This window comes from Elephantulus edwardii, unplaced genomic scaffold, assembly GCF_000299155.1.
Source record: "Elephantulus edwardii isolate Elephantulus edwardi_28Jun2011 unplaced genomic scaffold, EleEdw1.0 scaffold00246, whole genome shotgun sequence".
Classification (NCBI taxonomy): Eukaryota; Metazoa; Chordata; class Mammalia; order Macroscelidea; family Macroscelididae; genus Elephantulus; species Elephantulus edwardii.
Genome location: NW_006399996.1, coordinates 2,132,349 through 2,149,342, shown reverse-complemented (window position 1 = coordinate 2,149,342; position 16,994 = coordinate 2,132,349). Strand labels below are relative to the sequence as shown.

General features: G+C 50.0%; 2 protein-coding genes across 2 annotated transcripts in view; both read right to left on the bottom strand.

The window, feature by feature from the left end:
* The window catches only part of POLR2A (polymerase (RNA) II (DNA directed) polypeptide A, 220kDa), a 25,733-nt gene that overhangs the window by 535 nt on the left and 8,204 nt on the right, over positions 1-16,994 (bottom strand). The window contains 28 exon segments of the mRNA XM_006899174.1: positions 2-683; positions 767-916; positions 1,067-1,180; positions 1,375-1,561; positions 1,705-1,908; positions 2,111-2,293; positions 2,381-2,485; positions 3,320-3,420; positions 3,722-3,968; positions 4,065-4,289; positions 7,334-7,539; positions 7,636-7,741; positions 7,829-8,000; positions 8,131-8,314; positions 8,695-8,917; positions 9,056-9,259; positions 9,377-9,471; positions 10,225-10,393; positions 10,479-10,688; positions 10,804-11,014; positions 11,122-11,246; positions 11,647-11,779; positions 12,014-12,234; positions 12,377-12,538; positions 12,829-13,110; positions 13,227-13,400; positions 13,494-13,630; positions 13,762-13,894. Coding sequence (XP_006899236.1) covers positions 2-683; positions 767-916; positions 1,067-1,180; positions 1,375-1,561; positions 1,705-1,908; positions 2,111-2,293; positions 2,381-2,485; positions 3,320-3,420; positions 3,722-3,968; positions 4,065-4,289; positions 7,334-7,539; positions 7,636-7,741; positions 7,829-8,000; positions 8,131-8,314; positions 8,695-8,917; positions 9,056-9,259; positions 9,377-9,471; positions 10,225-10,393; positions 10,479-10,688; positions 10,804-11,014; positions 11,122-11,246; positions 11,647-11,779; positions 12,014-12,234; positions 12,377-12,538; positions 12,829-13,110; positions 13,227-13,400; positions 13,494-13,630; positions 13,762-13,894 — 5,345 coding nt within the window.
* LOC102858845 (28S ribosomal protein S21, mitochondrial-like) lies at positions 16,683-16,968 on the bottom strand. The gene has a single exon (XM_006899123.1). The coding sequence runs from the start codon at positions 16,947-16,949 to the stop codon at positions 16,686-16,688; it is 264 nt and encodes an 87-aa protein (XP_006899185.1). The 5' UTR covers positions 16,950-16,968; the 3' UTR covers positions 16,683-16,685.

Below are 16,994 nucleotides of genomic sequence, written 5' to 3'. Positions count from 1 at the left end.
GGGGGTGTACCGTGGGCTTGAAGGGGAATAGCTGGGTGAGGTCGGGGAGTAGCTGGGTGAAGTTGGAGAATAGCTTGGGGAGGTGGGGCTGTAGTTAGGGCTGGTTGGTGTATAGTTGGGACTAGTAGGTGAGTAGCTAGGTGACGTTGGGCTGTAGCTGGGTGACGTCGGGGTATAGTTGGGACTGGTCGGAGAGTAGTTAGGGCTGGTGGGCGAGTAACTCGGGGAAGTTGGGGAATAGCTTGGAGATGTAGGTGAGTAACTTGGGGATGTTGGGGAGTAGCTGGGAGAAGTAGGAGAATAGCTGGGGGATGTTGGAGAGTAGCTGGGGGATGTTGGGGAGTAGCTGGGGGATGTTGGAGAATAGCTGGGAGAAGTTGGAGATTAGCTAGGTGAGGTTGGGGAGTAGCTGGGGGAGGTCGGCGAGTAGCTCGGGGAGGTCGGCGAGTAACTTGGAGAAGTTGGAGAGTAGCTGGGGGAGGTTGGTGAGTAACTGGGAGAAGTCGGCGAGTAGCTGGGTGATGTGGGGCTATAGTTGGGACTAGTCGGAGAGTAGGATGGAGAAGTGGGGGAGTAGGAAGGTGAAGTGGGGGAGTACGAGGGACTCTGGGGCGTATAGCCCCCTGGAGACCGCGGCTCATAGGCAGGAGATGTGGGCGAATAGCTAGGAGACATGGCACCACCTGTGAAAGGAAGGTAACAAGGGGCTGAGTGGTAGGGAGCCTCACCCAGAAGGCAACCATGACCCCTCGCAGAGCCAACTTACCTGGTGAGGGAATGTACGGGCTCGAGGGGCCTGGGGAGCCAGGGGAGCCCGGTGTGGGAGACCAAGCAGGGGAGTAACCTGGGCTGAAGCCACTGGCGTCGGAAGCAGCGCTGGGGGAGAAGCCAGCTGCCCCTGGCGTCATTCCGCTCCCTGTGGAGAGAAGTGGGTTAAAGGCAAGAGCCAGAGCTCAGCCCCCAGGCACCTCCCTGGAGCTGTTCTAGTAAGACAGACTGAGCAGGAGCCCAAGTCTCTCCTTCAGATGGACCCGTAGGGAGCTCTTCTTTGGGCCAGATTACTCACCAACGCTGGGGGACCATGCACCGTATGCTGGAGTGGCACCCAGGTTCCATGGAGTCATGGCAGGAGAAATCCCACCCATGGGGCTGGGCGCTGAGCCAAAGAACATGCCGGTGGCTGCCAAAGAGGTGCACAGTAATGTATGAAACAGCGCCCCCAGGCTGGCCATGTCCACACCCATCCCCAGTCCCAGCCAGACCCACACGGCAAGGCTCTCCCACCGATCCCCAGCTCCCAGGATGAGGATATTGGTGGCCATGTCTCCCTCCACAAGATCCCCCAGGTCCCCCGGGTGAGGCTGCCCCACTCACGTCCAGCAGCTCCCAGGCCGGGGATGTTGGTGGGGATCTCCATGCCATACTTGCACTTCTCTGCATCAAGCAGGAGATCAAAGCAGCCAGTGCCGGCTGGAGCAAGCTGGCCCAGCATGATGTTCTCAGAAACCCCCTTCATGGGGTCACTCTCCCCATGTGCTGCTGCTTCCATGAGCACATCAACCTGAGGGGCAGAGCAGGGGAGCCCCTCAGACCCTGTAAACTCAGTGTTCTGGGTCACATGCACTCTGGGGCACCCTCCCTCCCAAGGCCCTCTTCCCTGCCCAGCTCTGCCCTCACCACCCTGCTCACAGGTTCTGCCATTACCGTTTCCTCAAAGGAACATTTCATTAGTGGTCCCGTGTCCTGCCGGTTGACGCCATGCCGGGTGATGGCCATGAGATGGCCACGGCAGGTCATGGTGTCACAAAGCAGGGCCAAGTGTCGGTAATTGACGTAGGAGCCGTCAAAGGAGATGACGTGGTACAGCTCGCGCTCCAGGGCCTTCCGCACGGCCTCGATGCCCAGCACCTGGCACGGCCGAGTGGGAGCTGTTCAGCACCCTAGCCCTGCCTCCCTCCCTGTTCCCACCACTAACCCCGTCAGCAGGGACTCAGTGAATCCCGGCCACCAAAGTGGATTCAGGCATAGAGAGAGGGTCAGGCCGCTGAGGTCCAGGAGGACAGGGCTGGGAACGTGGAAAGTGGACCTGGAGGCTGCCCCATTCGCTCACTGTGAAGATCTCCACAATGTCGTTGGATGTGGTGCGCACTGGGTCCACGTCCTTCTCGCTCAGGACCCGCATCAGGCTCACACCATCCGTCTCCAGGATCCACTCCTGCAGGGCCTTGAACTCCCCATCTTCTGTAATGATGATCTTCTTTTTGTTGTCTGTCTGGGGCAGGTGCATGTACACCTGGGGGCAGGAAGTGAGCTCAGCTCAAGAACACGCAGAAGTGGGGGACGGGGAGGACAGACAGGGTGGGGTGGGGGGGTGGCTGACCTTGCTGATCTGCTCGATGCCCTGCAGGGTCATGTCGGTCAGCATGTTGGACTCGATGCAGCGCAGGAAAACGTCGTCGTCCATCTTGTCTACCACCTCCTCTTCCTACATATAGGATATCAGGCCACAGGCTAGCACATGGTCTCCACCCAGACACACCCCAAACCCTGCCTGCTCCAGAAACAGGCTGCTGGGCTCGGTGATCCAGTCCTAGGGAGATTACTTATCATGCTTTTTTTAAAGTAATATTTTCTAGAAAAATCGAAGAAAAAAAACCCCAGAAGCCATCACCATAACTACCCTTGGTTTACACGGTCCTGCCTGGGACCTGAGGTGGGTGTGGGTGTGGGTGTGACTCCAACGGCTAGAAGGAGACACACCACACTTTATTTCTGTTCTTCACTCTGCAGAGTGTATCTATAGGCTGATACTATCTTGATCTACTCTCTAGTACATGGTGTCCTTGAAAAGAATTGAAGACTCCTAACTACTCTTTAGACAAGAGACATCTGTGCTTTAACTTTTAAATGATGTCACACATGTTAAGTGAAGCCCCTGCAGGAGGGAGCTCACTGGTTAAACACTCACGGGACTTGTTCCTGCGGTCACACTACTTTCCTAGGACAAGTAGTACAGGCTGACCAAGCCGCCCTGGCTCAGTCCAGCCCCCTTGTGGCTGGAGCAGGGTTCTACCTTCAAGACAAGATGCAGGAGCTTCGAGGGAAGACAGCTGGGTGACAGCTATGAGGACAAACCCCCCTTTAGCTCTACATTTCAACACTTAAGATTTTGTTACTATCAAAGTTTCTTTTTTCTTCCTACTAAAAAGTTTGAATACCCTTGCTTTGCACCATTCTCCATTCTGAAGTTAGATAGCCACTAACACAACCGGATGGTTCTCCATGTTGCGGTATTGATTTCTTCATGAGTCCTACCAACCTCTTGCATCTTGTTTTCGTCACTGTTCATGATCCGGATGCGGAGGACCAGCTTCTCAGCATTGTCGTCATTGAAGATGCAGTTCAAGTCATCACCAAAGCCTGTGGGGGACAGGGGTAAATGCACATCTAACTAGACCTGCCTCCTCATTGCTGGTCCTCAACTTTCCTCCTCTTACAGAGTTTACTGTGGGCTCCCCCCATCCTTATAGAACCCTCCAGAAAGGTGTTACACCAAGAACAGAAGGACATGCCACGGGAAATTATAGATACACAGAGGGCAAGAAAGATCCTAAAAAGAGAGGTCTTGGAGCAGCAGACCTGCCAGGTGGAAGGTGTGCAGGTGGAGGTGACTAGGGGAGCCCCGACAGGACACAGGACTGACCCTGCTCTCCAGACTCACCAGCATTGATCTTCTCTGCAATCTGTTCCATGGTCAGCTTCCTGTCTGTCATGTGCTTCCGGTCAAGTTCTACCCGCAACAGCCAGGGGGAGATCCGGGCCACGTCAAAATCGGGCATCTCATAGTAGACGTTCACCCACTCCTGGTCCTCTGCCACCACCGTGCTCTGAGGGTTGGGGTCATAGTAGATGGCCGTGTTGGCAGTCACCTTCCTCAGTGTTGTGTGTTCAAGGCGGCACAGAATGTCCTGCAAAGGAAGAGATTCATGGCACGGGGATTTGGTTAACTCCAAAAGCAGCTCCAAATGCTCCCAGACCCCTTATCTAGTTGACCCCACCCCCACCTTGGCTCGCTCAGCATCTCGAGCTGACTGGCCCAGCAGGAAAACCGTGAGGGAGGGCGTCTTTGGCTTCTTGGAGATATTGATGAGCTCCTTAAGTCGAGGGACACCCAGTGTCACGTTCTTGGCAGACACGCCAGCGTAGTGGAAGGTGTTCAGGGTCATCTGCGTGGCCGGTTCTCCCAGGGACTGGGCAGCCAGAGCTCCCACCATCTCCCCTGGATTGGCCTAAGGAAAAGGAAAGCCAGTTTCAGATAGAACAAATCACACGGCCAATCAGAGGACAGCGCCACGGCCAGATGATGCCCTACACTGAAGACACGCAATCCGGAGGTGCTTGGGGTTAGTGCCCAACTCACAGCACATCGTTTAGAAGCGTACCCAGATACCATTATCACCTAAAATCCAAACTTTTAAATGCCTGTTAGCATGGTAAACGCTCATTTACAGAGATCTTTTGAACAGGAGGTCTCTCCAATGCCATGCTTTCCATACTCATCAGTGGCTCTTAAGGAACAGCCCTGGTGGTTTAACAACATGTAAGGCACTCAGCTGTTAAACAAAAGGTCAGCAGTTTCAAACATATTGACCGTCTAGTTGAGGAAAGATTTCCAGCTTTGAAGATACTACCGGTTTTCAGAGTTTCTGAACTGTAATCCAGTTTGGCTAACTTTTGAAATGTCATGCAGTGCTTCCCCCATGCACCTTCTCAATGCCTTTCTTTCCTTCTTTAGGTCTGAAGGCCTAGTTGGTAGGGAGCTCAAGTGACAAGGGGACTTGAAGCCTGGTGGCAGAAGGGGTAACAGCACAGCTAACCCAGAGGTAGTGCTGCCTCCTTGGCTTGAGTCCCATGAGTGACTCCAGTGAGCAAGGTGGACCCTCCTTCCATTCCACTTACGGCCTCTCAGAGTCCTCTAGGAGGATCAGCTATGAGTTGGTGGCAATTCATGGTAATGAAAAGAGCATAATGGCAGCAGAGGAGTGAGGGTCATGGACAAGCTTCCCCAAGGCTAGTGGGAGACCTCCACCGACTGTCATCATATCTGCCATCTCACTAATGCCCAAAATAGTCGGGTAATTTTTTTTTTTACTATTGTCATAAACATTAAAGTGTCAGATTATCAAGATGGTGGATAAGAAGTAGGCGCATAATCATAAACCGTTAATTTCAGCCTTTCAATTGGGACTGACTTAATTTACGGAGTAACATACACTGAGGGGCCTTATATAGAAGGCATCGGACCTGACTGATGGCTCCTGACGATGTCTTCCCACGGCTTGGCAGTTCACTGAACGATAGTTACTTTCTGGTATAGACAGACATACCATATTTTGTTAATCCACTCAACAATGGATGGGCACTGTTTACCATGCCTAACTTTTAGGGATAATGCTGTGCAACAATTCTATTTTTACAGAGATATGTTCTACACTCTGCATACATATCTAGGAGAACACTTTGAGGAACTCACTTGAAAACTGCTTTCCAAAACAGATGCACCATTTCTATCAGCTATATATGAAGGTTACAATTTATTTACATCTGCATCAGCATGTGTTAATGGCCATCTTTTTTATTTTAATCATTCTAATGAGTATGATGAGGACTCCCAAAAGACAGACTGGCACAGGGAGTGCAGTGACGCGTGTGATAGATCAGAAGGATAGTGTGGGAGAGGGCAGATCTGCTGCTCTCAGGGGAGCACGTAACACTGAGGAGTGAAGAGGATCTCACGTGGCTCTGCCAGGTGGTGACAGTGACAGTCTTCTTGTGCACCTACTGACCGTGTGTTTTCTTTAGAAAATATGTCTATTCAAACTTACTGAGTTCTTTCACTTTTTATCATTACTATAAAACTTGTACTTGATATAATCTAGAAAAAAGTTACCTTATCAAGTATATCATTTACAGATACTTTTTCCTCACTTCCCCATTTTTACTTACTTTTTTTTTTTCATTTTTACTTTCTTGATTTTTTTTTACCTCTTTTTGATTACATTTATCTTTTTCTTTGGTTCCTTATGCTTTTGATGTCATAGTTATATATCAATGTCTAATCCAAAATCAGGAAAATTAGGACTATTTAGGATTATGGTTTTCTCCTAGTTTAATTTTAACTCAATTTTTTTTTCATTTTATACCTAACTTGATTCTGAGATAGTCAACTTTATTCTCTTGCATGTAAATATCCAGTTTGTCTCAGCATCATCTGATGAAAAAAAACTCCCTACTGGCTTGTTTTGCTCCTCTTGTCAGTGACCATAAATGTGAGGGTTTATTTCTGGACTCATTTCTGTCCCACTGCTCTAGAGGTCACTTCTCATCAGACAACAATGTCTGATCCCACCTTTGTAATCAGTTTTGGAAACAGGAAGTGAGTTCTCCAACAAGGTTCTTTACAAGATTTTCTGTCCTTTTCCATATGAATTTTAAGATCAATTTTTCCATTTCTGCAACAAAGGCAGTTGGAGGATATGACTGTATTAAATCTATACATCAATTTCAAGAGTACAGCAATTTCAATAGTTTTATAATCCAAGAATATGTAATGTTTTTGTTTATTTACATCTTCTTTAATGGCTTTCAATTTTTTTTTGTCCCCCAAAAGTATTTCTGGCTACTTCATTTATAAAACTGGGCTCAGCCTATAACTACACTATTCTTCTCTCCTTCCATCATTCATAACATTATTTTTAAATCTGCAATACGCTTCACAAGCGCTGAGGACTCTCCTTCATAGGGTCACTATGAGTCGCCTGTGACTTGATGGCACTTAACAACAACAATATGCTAACAGGCCGTGATAACATATTCCAGAATCTGTAAATCTATTCCCCACTTACTCCAATTCCCTACTTTCCATCTGAATCAGGTTTTGGAATAGACATTTAATGGAATTAAAAAATAACAATTCTATTTGATATTCCAGCGTGACATTTATGACCTCTGTGATATTTATTCAATCCCTCAATCAACTTCACTATTTCTCCAATCAATTTTTGCTTTTGCAACATGGAACTATTAATCTCTCCCCTAGAAGGGTTGTGAAGTTATTATGATAAAATAGAAAAACACTTGTGTGTACACGTATACTAAACACCAGTAAATCCAGGGCTTATTACATAAAGGCAGAGAACTAGAGCCATTAGCTGTTATCATCAACTAACTGTATTATCATCAGCTAACTGCAGGTCCAGGCAGGTTTTTCTAGGAGGCCAGAATGTCACAGACGAAAGGAGGAAACCAGGATGAAGGAAAGCACACTACTCACAATAGCTTGGTTGAACTTGGATTCAATCTCCCCCAGTAGCCAGTCGAAAGCCTCTCCACTAAGCCGAAACTCCTCAGCCATGCGGCGGGAGCAGAGTGTGGACCGCAGGTGGATATTAAAGAGCAGGGTGGCATTTGCCTGAGCCTGCCGACTTAGGGGGTCATCCCCATTCACAATCACCAGCTTCTTGCTCAATTCCTTGACTCCTAGGGGCCAAAGGCAGGGGAGGAGATGATCAGGTCAGGGTGCAGAGGGTTCCTATCCCCTGGTGTGGCCTGGTGTTCACCTAAGCAGGTACTCACCCTCTACCACTTTGATGGGGTGGAGGTCGGAGGGAAGGCGAGGGTTAATATGAAAGATTTTCTGAGCATTCCAGATCATACGCAAGAGGTTACAGGGAAGGACAACCTGAAAGAGGAGGAAGTGTAGATGCTCAGCAGTCAGGACAGAACCTGGGGGATGCACTATCCAGACCACCACCCTGCCTGCACGCACCTTGCTGTCACCGGTTGGGAAGATGACCCGGAGCACTTCCCGGTCCTCCCGCATCTGCTCGTACTCCCGCTCCAGCTCATTCTGGATGTGGGCATTGCTCAGCACGTCCTTCACCAGGTCCTCCTGCAGGGTGCGCCGCAAAGCCCTCTCATTGGTGTAGTCAAAACGGAACCTGCAGACGGCAGAGGTGGGTCAGGGGGCAGCGCTGCAGGGGCGTGGTGACCTCCCAGTTACGTTCTTTGGTAAGAGCATAAAGGGAAATTTCCCAGAACTGAGCACTTGGGGCCAAAGCAACTCCTCACTTCTTCTCAAATGCTTTGTTCGAAGGCTTAAGCGTGGCCAGGTTCTGGAACTCCACGCTCTCTCCGGCCAGGCCGTCCTCACCGTAGCGCAGTTGTACCACCTGGTTGATGGAGTTCCGAACAGTGGCATCATACTTCACCATCACGGACTCCATGGACTTGATCAGCCGCCGCTGGATGTACCCTGGGGAAAGGCCATCAGTTCAGGGGGCCAGAAGGGGACAGCGCAAAGACCTCCTCCCCATGGAAGCCTTGTTGGCTAGTCTGGAGCCTTAAACCCCAGGGGAAAAAAAAATCAACTTTCCCCTGGAAGGGGACTCTGATGACAGCACGACACCCAGCAGAGCAGCCCAGGAACCACAGCCCACGTGACAAGCCCAGAGCAGAAGCCCTTGCAATCAGGGGACACTGTTCAATTATTAGAATAAGGGCCTTAACCCAATTCTTTAGCTTCTCATCTCTACTCTTCCCACCCTTTGCCTGAGACATCCAGCCCACCCCGAGGGGTTCTTAGCCCAGGGTGCCAGCTCTCAGCAGAGCCCTGGCCAGGTCGGAAGGTCTCACCAGTCTCCGCAGTCTTGACAGCTGTGTCAATGAGTCCCTCACGGCCCCCCATGGCGTGGAAGAAGAACTCAGTGGGCGTGAGGCCAGCCAAGTAGGAATTCTCCACAAAGCCACGGCTCTCAGGCCCATAGTCGTCTTTGATGAAGTGAGGCAGAGTCCTGTGCTTAAAACCGAACGGGATCCGCTTGCCCTCCACGTTCTGCTGCCCGACAACAGCAATGACCTGGGACACACAGAAGAGCTGCAGTGAGCTTCACGTCCTTTTCATAAGAGGCCCTGCTAACGCCCCTCCCTGACCCAAAACACAACCTCCTGCCAACTGTCTCTGTGGTCCTGCATCTGAAAAGACAAGGGCCCCCACCTGAGAGATGTTGATCTTGGAACCTTTAGCCCCGGACACGACCATAGACTTGAAGTTGTTGTACTCAGAAAGGGATTTCTGTGCAGAAGAGCCAGTCTTGTCTCTGGCATCATTGAGAATTCGGTTGACCTGGTTCTCGAATGTCTGGCGTAGTGTGTTCCCTGGGGTAGGCTCCAGCTCGTTGTTATGCGCCTTCTCAATGACCTGGAGAGGCAGAGCTCCCAGTGAGCTCCCACCCTGTCGTCCTTCCCTCTATTACACCAGCTTCGCTCTTGCTGACGTCTGGGTCAAGTCCCTCAGTACTCCTTATTCAGTCCTCACCTCTATTACATCCTGTTTGGCCTTCTTAATGGTGTTCTGAATGTCCTGGTAAGTCTTAGAATCAGCAATGGAGTCCCCAATGCCAATGGTATGACCTAGAAATAAGCAGAATTGCCAGCAAAATTTCTTTTAATTTCCAAGAAACAGGATAAACTTAGCCCAACAAGTGGATGCAGATTGCCTAGTCTGAAGTAAAGAATGAAAGACATCAAAGACAGACCACAAGCCTCAGCTCCCACAGCCTGAGATCAAAAATGAGATGGTGCTTGGCTACAACCTCTGGCCACTCTTAAAGGAATCTCATTTTAAGATCTTAAATACAGTGGGAGAAAATGTAGAGTAAAACTCAAAATCATACAGAAGCCCAGGCTTCCCATCCAGGAAGAGACTGGTGGAACCTGACTACAGCTCTTAGCTACCATCAAACCTGGAACTGAACTTACCTCCATGGCTCAATTCTCAGCCAATAGCAGATGGGCTAACAAGAAGAGCAGTAATACCAGGCAAGTACGCACACTACCTAGGACAATCAACCGCTGAGATCAAAGGGCAGTGGAGCTCAGAAGTAGGAAGGGAGGACAAAAGGAGGAACCCTGGGGGGGGGGGGGAGGAGCACTGTCCAGGGGGTGGGGGTGTCACACTCCATTGCATGAGCGTGATCTATCACATAGAAAACAGACTTATCCAGCAAATCTTCACCCAAATCAAAATTTAAAAGAAACACACACCAAAAAAGAGCAGAAGGAGGAATTGTGCATCCAAAGAGGAAAGAGAAATGGAGGAAGAGCTGTGAGAAGTGAACAGGGAAGCAGGGAGACTGCATGAAGTCTGATACACTCCATACTCACCCTCGATGAGGAGCCAGTTGTTAATGACAGTCTGAATGTTGGAGTAAAAAAGGCGAGTGATATCATGACCCATCTCAAGGTAGGAGATGTGGACCAGAGAGCCCGCCGACGTGCCCAGAGACTTCTTACACAGGATGCCCATGATCAGCTCCCCATTCTCCACAACCACCTACAGACAAAGCAGCCTCTTAATGTCTCCATCCCAGATCCCACATCCACCTTGTATCCCCACATGTCCAGAAGCCAGCCCCTACCTTGGTGTCCCCAGGAGAGATGTGCTTGTACGGGCCACTGTCCTCATCATCAGGATGGGTGCTGTGGGTACGGATGCAGTTGATATGGCCTGGAATTATGAGCGAGAAGATCTGCTTGCCTGTCCACAGGGGTCGCGGCTTAAGGATGGCGGGCTGTGGGACCTTCCCGTCCCACGTGGACAGGAACATCAAGAGGTTCATCACCTCACCCTGTGGAAGGCAGGAGTCAGTGCTGCAAGTCTTGCCTCCCATCTTGTCTCCCACTTTGTCATGCAGGGGCCCCACTGCTGGGCCCAGAGGCAGGATTCAACCCTGGGCCACACACCCGCTCCAGGAAGACATCTCTCTTGGTAAATTTGCGCACTGCTGTGAGTGTGTCCTGCACGATGCCCATGACAGGGCGGTTGCTCTGCGGGGTGACGATCATGCGGGGCACCATAGCTAGCTCCTGGATCTCTGCCCGGGTCTCGAGGGACTGTGGCAAATGCAGGTTCATCTCGTCCCCATCAAAGTCTGCATTGTACGGGGTTGTCACACTGCAGTGAAAGAGTAACAATCGAGTTGGGGTTGTTTTAAGTGAAGGCAAGACCAGCCCCACCAGAGCTGGCTGCTCCCAGTGGCCTCCCTCAGTTGAAGGACTGACCTAAGATTCAAGCGGAAAGTGGACCAGGGGAGGATGCGAACTCTGTGCCCCATCATAGACATTTTGTGCAAGGTTGGCTGCCGGTTGAAGATGACAATGTCACCATCACACATGTGGCGTTCCACCTGGGGAGGTGAGGGATGGACAATGTCTCAGGAAAGGAGACACACAGCATCTATGAAAGGATAATGTAACCACAACATCCTGAAAAATGACACGTGCGCTGACATGCTACCATTCACCTGGAATACTCAATATTTCTGTTGAGCCAGATTCTGACCGATACTATGTTATCAGAAATGAGTAAGATGTAGTAACCAACTATCTCAAGAAACTCAGGCGGAGTAAAATCAGACAGCACCGTGATCCTGAAGGCTTCACTGTCCCCCTTCCTACCATATACAAATCCCTCGGCTCCCTGTGACACCCATCCCAAATACTAGCAACAGGCCGTTCAGGACATTCTCAGATACCCAACTCCTCAAGCCCATCCTCTGGCCACTCAGAGAGGTCCCAGCTACATGCCTTATAGCCGGTCTGCAGGTGTAGGTCACTGGGCTTGGGGTGGAAGCGTAGGTCAATGCGATCACCATTGTCTCGGATAATGTACTTGGCCCCTGGGTACTGGCTATTCCCCCTGCGTACCAACTCCTGAAGTCTAGAAAGGAAAGAGGTGCAAACAAATGTTTCAAAAAAAAAAATCCTTGCTTTAATTAATTAATTAATCCCTGCTGCCACCATCACCCCAAAGTCTCAAACAGAAGCCTCACTTGACACCAGAGCCGAGAGCTCAAGGCTGGGAGAGCAGGACCTCTCTCAACAAGCCCCTCTACTGGCCCATGGTCACTCTACCCTGGCCTCTCCAAGGCGGGACTTTCATGCTGATGCACACCTGTCAATGTTGAAGGGGGTGACGATCTCTGCAAAAGTCATGTTGGCAGCAATGGAACGGGGCACGCCAACCTGGTCGATGGAAAGGTTGGGGTCGGGGGTGATGACTGTGCGAGCAGAGAAATCGACACGCTTGCCCATCAGGTTCCCTCGCACTCGGCCTTCCTTGCCCTTTAACCGCTGCTTCAGGGACTTGAGGGGGCGGCCAGACTTTTGCATAGCCTGTGAAGAATAGGGGTGGGGTGTGCCCCCTTAGTCAGCACTGGCGCCTCCGTGTTCTGGGGCCTCCTGCTGGTCCCCAACCTAGTTGTGACCCCTGCTCTACCCCAGGCACAGGGCATGGTTGGGGAATGTGTGGACTCACGCGGGGCAAGCCAGGCAGCTCATTGTCCACCATGGTGGCCACGTGGAACTGCAAAAGCTTCACGTCTTCCGCAATGACGTGGGCTGCTGCCCCATTCTGCTCATTCCGCCGGAGCTGATTATTGATCTTCACAATGTCAGCCAGCTTATGAGTCAGATCATCCTGGGGAGAGAGGGACCGTCCTGACACTCAGGGCACGGCACTCACCTGGTGTGTGCGAGACTGAGCCACGAACCCACCCAGGACTGGCATACTCTCCGGCCGAAAGCACCTGGGACCTTCCCCTTCTCAGGACCTCATTACAGCTCCCAAGGCTGCTAAAGGACAGGCTGTTTCCAAACACAGACCCATCTGTCCACTACCTACACACACTTCCCCTCACCCCAATGCTTCCTCCTCCAGATATCCAACACCCCCCACCCCCCAGCGGAGGCAGAGGCTGGGATGCTGACCTGGTTCCGGGCTGAGCCCTGCATCACCACAGCTGGCCGCACAGAGAGCGGAGGCACTGGCAGCACCGTGACGATCATCCACTCAGGCCTCGCATACCGGGGCTCCATGCCCAGAACAAAGCACTCCTCATCTGAGATGCGTTTAAAGATCTCATGTACTCTTTCTGGGCTCAGCAGGATCTTTTTTTCCTGAGAGTCCTCATTGACGTGCTTCCACTCTGCATACAGCTCCAGGCCTGAGCGCCGGATCCGGGGCTGGTAACGCCCACAACCTCCATGGCCCTTCAAGGGAAGACAAAGGCTTACCACCTTTCCCGCCGGAGGCCTGCCCACTCCCTCCTCTTGTGCCACCTCCTGAGCCCTTCTCCCTTATGACAGTGGCTACCAGTCCCTGTCACCTTTTCTTTGGTCAAATCCTCATCACCCTCAGGCTGCTCCACACCAAACTTGTTGTCCATCTCTTCTCCACCCTCACAGATGTTTTTGCCCTTGCAAAGGTCATAGACGTGTGTGAGGCGCTTCTTGGGCTGCCCTTTGGACTTAGCCAGGATATCCTTGATCTTTGGGTTATTCTGAAGATAGGAGTAGAGCGAGGTCAGCTAGGCTAACCCACATCACCCCAGCAGGCAGTCCCATCTCTGGGCCAGGGTCCCCCCATCACTCACAGAGTCCACAAGCAATTTGGAGCAGAAGAAGCAGACACAGCGCAGAACCTTCATGGTCTTCACCAGGAAGCCCACGTGGAAGACAGGCTTGGCCAGCTCAATGTGGCCAAAGTGGCCAGGGCACTCGGTCATGTTTCCTGTAGGAGCACATGCTGAGACTCCCTCCTGGCTCCCGATTTCCGCCTTCCCAGAGCTTTCCCCACAGATCGCAACTTAAAGGACCCACAGCACTCTCCTCTCAGGATTCCACCTCAATTCCCACACTCACCTGCACACGTCTGGCAGCGGCCAGTCCGCTCGATCACCCCCTGCCTTGGATCCATCAGTCCCCCAAGTTTGGGGCGACCTCCCTCAGTCGTCTCTGGGTACTTGATCCCGCCCTCTGTTACGGACATCCGTTTCTATGAAAAGAAAAGTCAACAACTAAATAGGATTCCTAGTTTCCTGCACTCAAGTATGATGAGAACTCAAAACTATTTTGAGAAGAACTAACCACGTTTAGCCCAGGTTGGGGTGGATGAGGGCTGACTGGCATTTGGGGAAATGCCAAAGCCAAACATTCCAAGCCACAAGCTTATTCTCACCTCCATGTGAATAGGAATGGGGGACTCAAATCAGAGAGAAGGCAACCCCGGGCACCTCACAAATAATCATGCTGGGTCCTCAAGGCAGCCCTCTCAGTTATATTTTAGATTAATTCATACACAGAAGTTTACCACAGAAAGTTAATTTAAAAAAAAAAATCAAGACTTTGTTTAACTGAATCCTCATGTAGCAGTTCTCAGTACCTGCCAACTAGCAGGATAGTCAAGACTGATATCCTAGCTCCAGACGTGGAATTAGGAGACCTGCAAATGCATCCTGCCTCTGCACCTCTTTCTCGCCACTTCCCAAGGGTACAACCTTCCCAGGTGCTTGCATATTCAAAGAGAAAGCTGGGTACGAGGAGGGTAAAACCACTTCTACTAATTTCCTTCGGAATCACAACCACCCATCATCAGCTATTGATCTGAGGCTATAAATCTTTAGGGGAGAAGATTGTCTATCTTCCTCTCATGACACTAGAGCCAGTACAAGAAGGAGATGGGGATGGAATTTATCAGGAGCAGGGAAGTGAATGTGCACCAAAGCCAGAATCTCAGGAAGGTAGAGCCAGGACTCGCAGGGTCACGTCCATGTGGGAAAGAGCGAGATAAAACTCAAACGTCTGCAGAGTTGAAGAGGAGGTTCCTGCCCTAGACTATCTTCCATTTACAATGAAAACCAAGAATTAATAATTCAGCTAAGCTTTGTCCACTGAACTCCCAGGAGGAAGAATTTAACAAAAGCTTTCAATTGATTATTTACCTCTTAGGAAGACAGAAGTAACCTGAAGCTGCCAAAGCTTCCAACTTGCAGGAACTACCAGAAGTCTAACCCATCCCCTGGTTCCCAAAACATGCCCATCTCACTACAGCCTTCAGCATAAACACTGATGTAAACACTAGAATTTAACATCATCTTGGTGCCAAGCTGATTTTCACTCTGAACTTCATAATGAATTCATCACTGTCTCCATTTCACAGATTACAAAACTGAATGGACTAAGGTTACGCATGCAACTAGAAGAAAGCGGTGAAGCAGATATGAAGCCAGGTCTGCTGGTTCCGTCTGTGTATCTCTCCACTCCATCATGATGATATCCTAACTCAGCACAGGGGCTGACCCACGTACCTGGGACGTCTCCATCATTTCCCTGCTTACTGATCAGCAAGAGTCCTCTATGGTCCCCTACAGCCCAGCCCAGCATGCAGGGCACTCTACCTTCCGTGTCTCTGCTCAAGTGCCATTCCACAGGCTCCATTCAGACCAGACTCCCCCTGTGCTACCACAGCCTCCTATGAGATGTTTGCCTCCCTGAATTAATAAATTTTCCAAAGGCAAAGGCAGGAAATAACTACAATTCACCCTGCTTGACACACAGTAGGTTATCCACAAATGCAAATTAACCCGAACTGCTTATCAGGGGACTAGCCAACAGGTCAGCAGTTTGAATCCACCAGCTGCTCCGTGGGAGAAAGATGGGTAATCCAAAGATTTGAGTTTAGAAAGCAGATGGAGGGTCACCATGAGCTGAAGCCACATTCGTGGCAGTGGGCAAATGCCCAAAGGCTCCTCAGTGTCAGGGAGTGACCCTCAAAGAAATGAGGGAGGCAGGGAAGAGGTGTGCTGGTTGCCCTCACAGATCAGTAATCCCCTCACAACAGATCTGATGAGCCACTGGGAAATGAAAGGGCTACAGATGTGAGGCTAGAAAAGTTGTGAATGTCCAGAAGTCAGGCCTGATATTCTTCAAGGAGCCAGGTCCAGGGTGCAATTCAAATGTCATCAACTCATCCTGAATCAAACATAAAAATGCAGGGGGCTGAATCTCCCTGCCAGAGCTGGGTTTCCAACCAGTTCATCCTTGTTCGGTCATGGCTGTGGGAACAAGCCTAGAAGAGGCCCTAATTTTAAACTGAGGGTGATCCAGCATGGAAAAAAGTACAGGGCCCAGTCCCACTGAAAACTTAATGCAGGAAGTAAGGGTAGCATATAGACTGCATAGCAACCAACCTCCTACTCCTTAGACTTTAAGCATAAACAGAAATATAGCTACCCTGCTCAAAACTGGCAGCCAACCACCTCTTTGAACGTATCTTGTTCTTCTCAGTTCTGCAACAATCCAATCTCACACACCAGACTCCTAAAAGGGCTCACTACGCCTCTGTCAAGTCTCCCATTCCAGGGCTTCAACTAGTAATTTTCTGCATTCCAGTCACTATTTGTTTTTTTTTGTTTGTTTTTTTTGGGGTATTTCAGAATTTATTCCATATATATGCTTCCCCTTCTCTTTACCTAATGGTTTGGGAAGGAGGGAGGTTCTGTAAAGTGTAACAGATGCTTCACTAATAACATCTTGCTTTGAGTTTTACTATAACATGTAAGAAACAGTAGATATATTCTACTACATGTTAGATTATTTCCTCATTGCTCCTAGACTACTTTTTTGACTTAATTTCTTTTACTTTAATAAAAGACATCGTCCATTGATGACCAGTCGGATTATCTCTGTATTTGCAGGTCTTCTTGCATACAAGTGACTGAGTTTATTGTTGAGAATAGTAAGAGAATATGGATGCAAGAAAAAAACAAGTGGAGACACAAACTGCCTTAGCAGCCCTGCCATGGATCTGCCCGATTCTTTCGCATCAGGAAGTTGATTTTTCTGGCCATTTCCATGTTGTAGATCCGTCGGCAGGTCTCATAGCTTTCCCGCTGTCGCTTGCGGCAGGGCTTCTCATAGTATCTCCTTCGCTTAATGTCTTCAATGAGCCCATCCATGCTGAGGATTCTGTTCAGGCTCCTGTATGCACTTTCCACGTTGCCATCCTGTACCATCACAGTCCTGGCAATGAATTTCAAATGTCTTGCCATGATCTTGGATTTAAGTCTTCACTCTTCTCTCAATTAAAAAAAAAA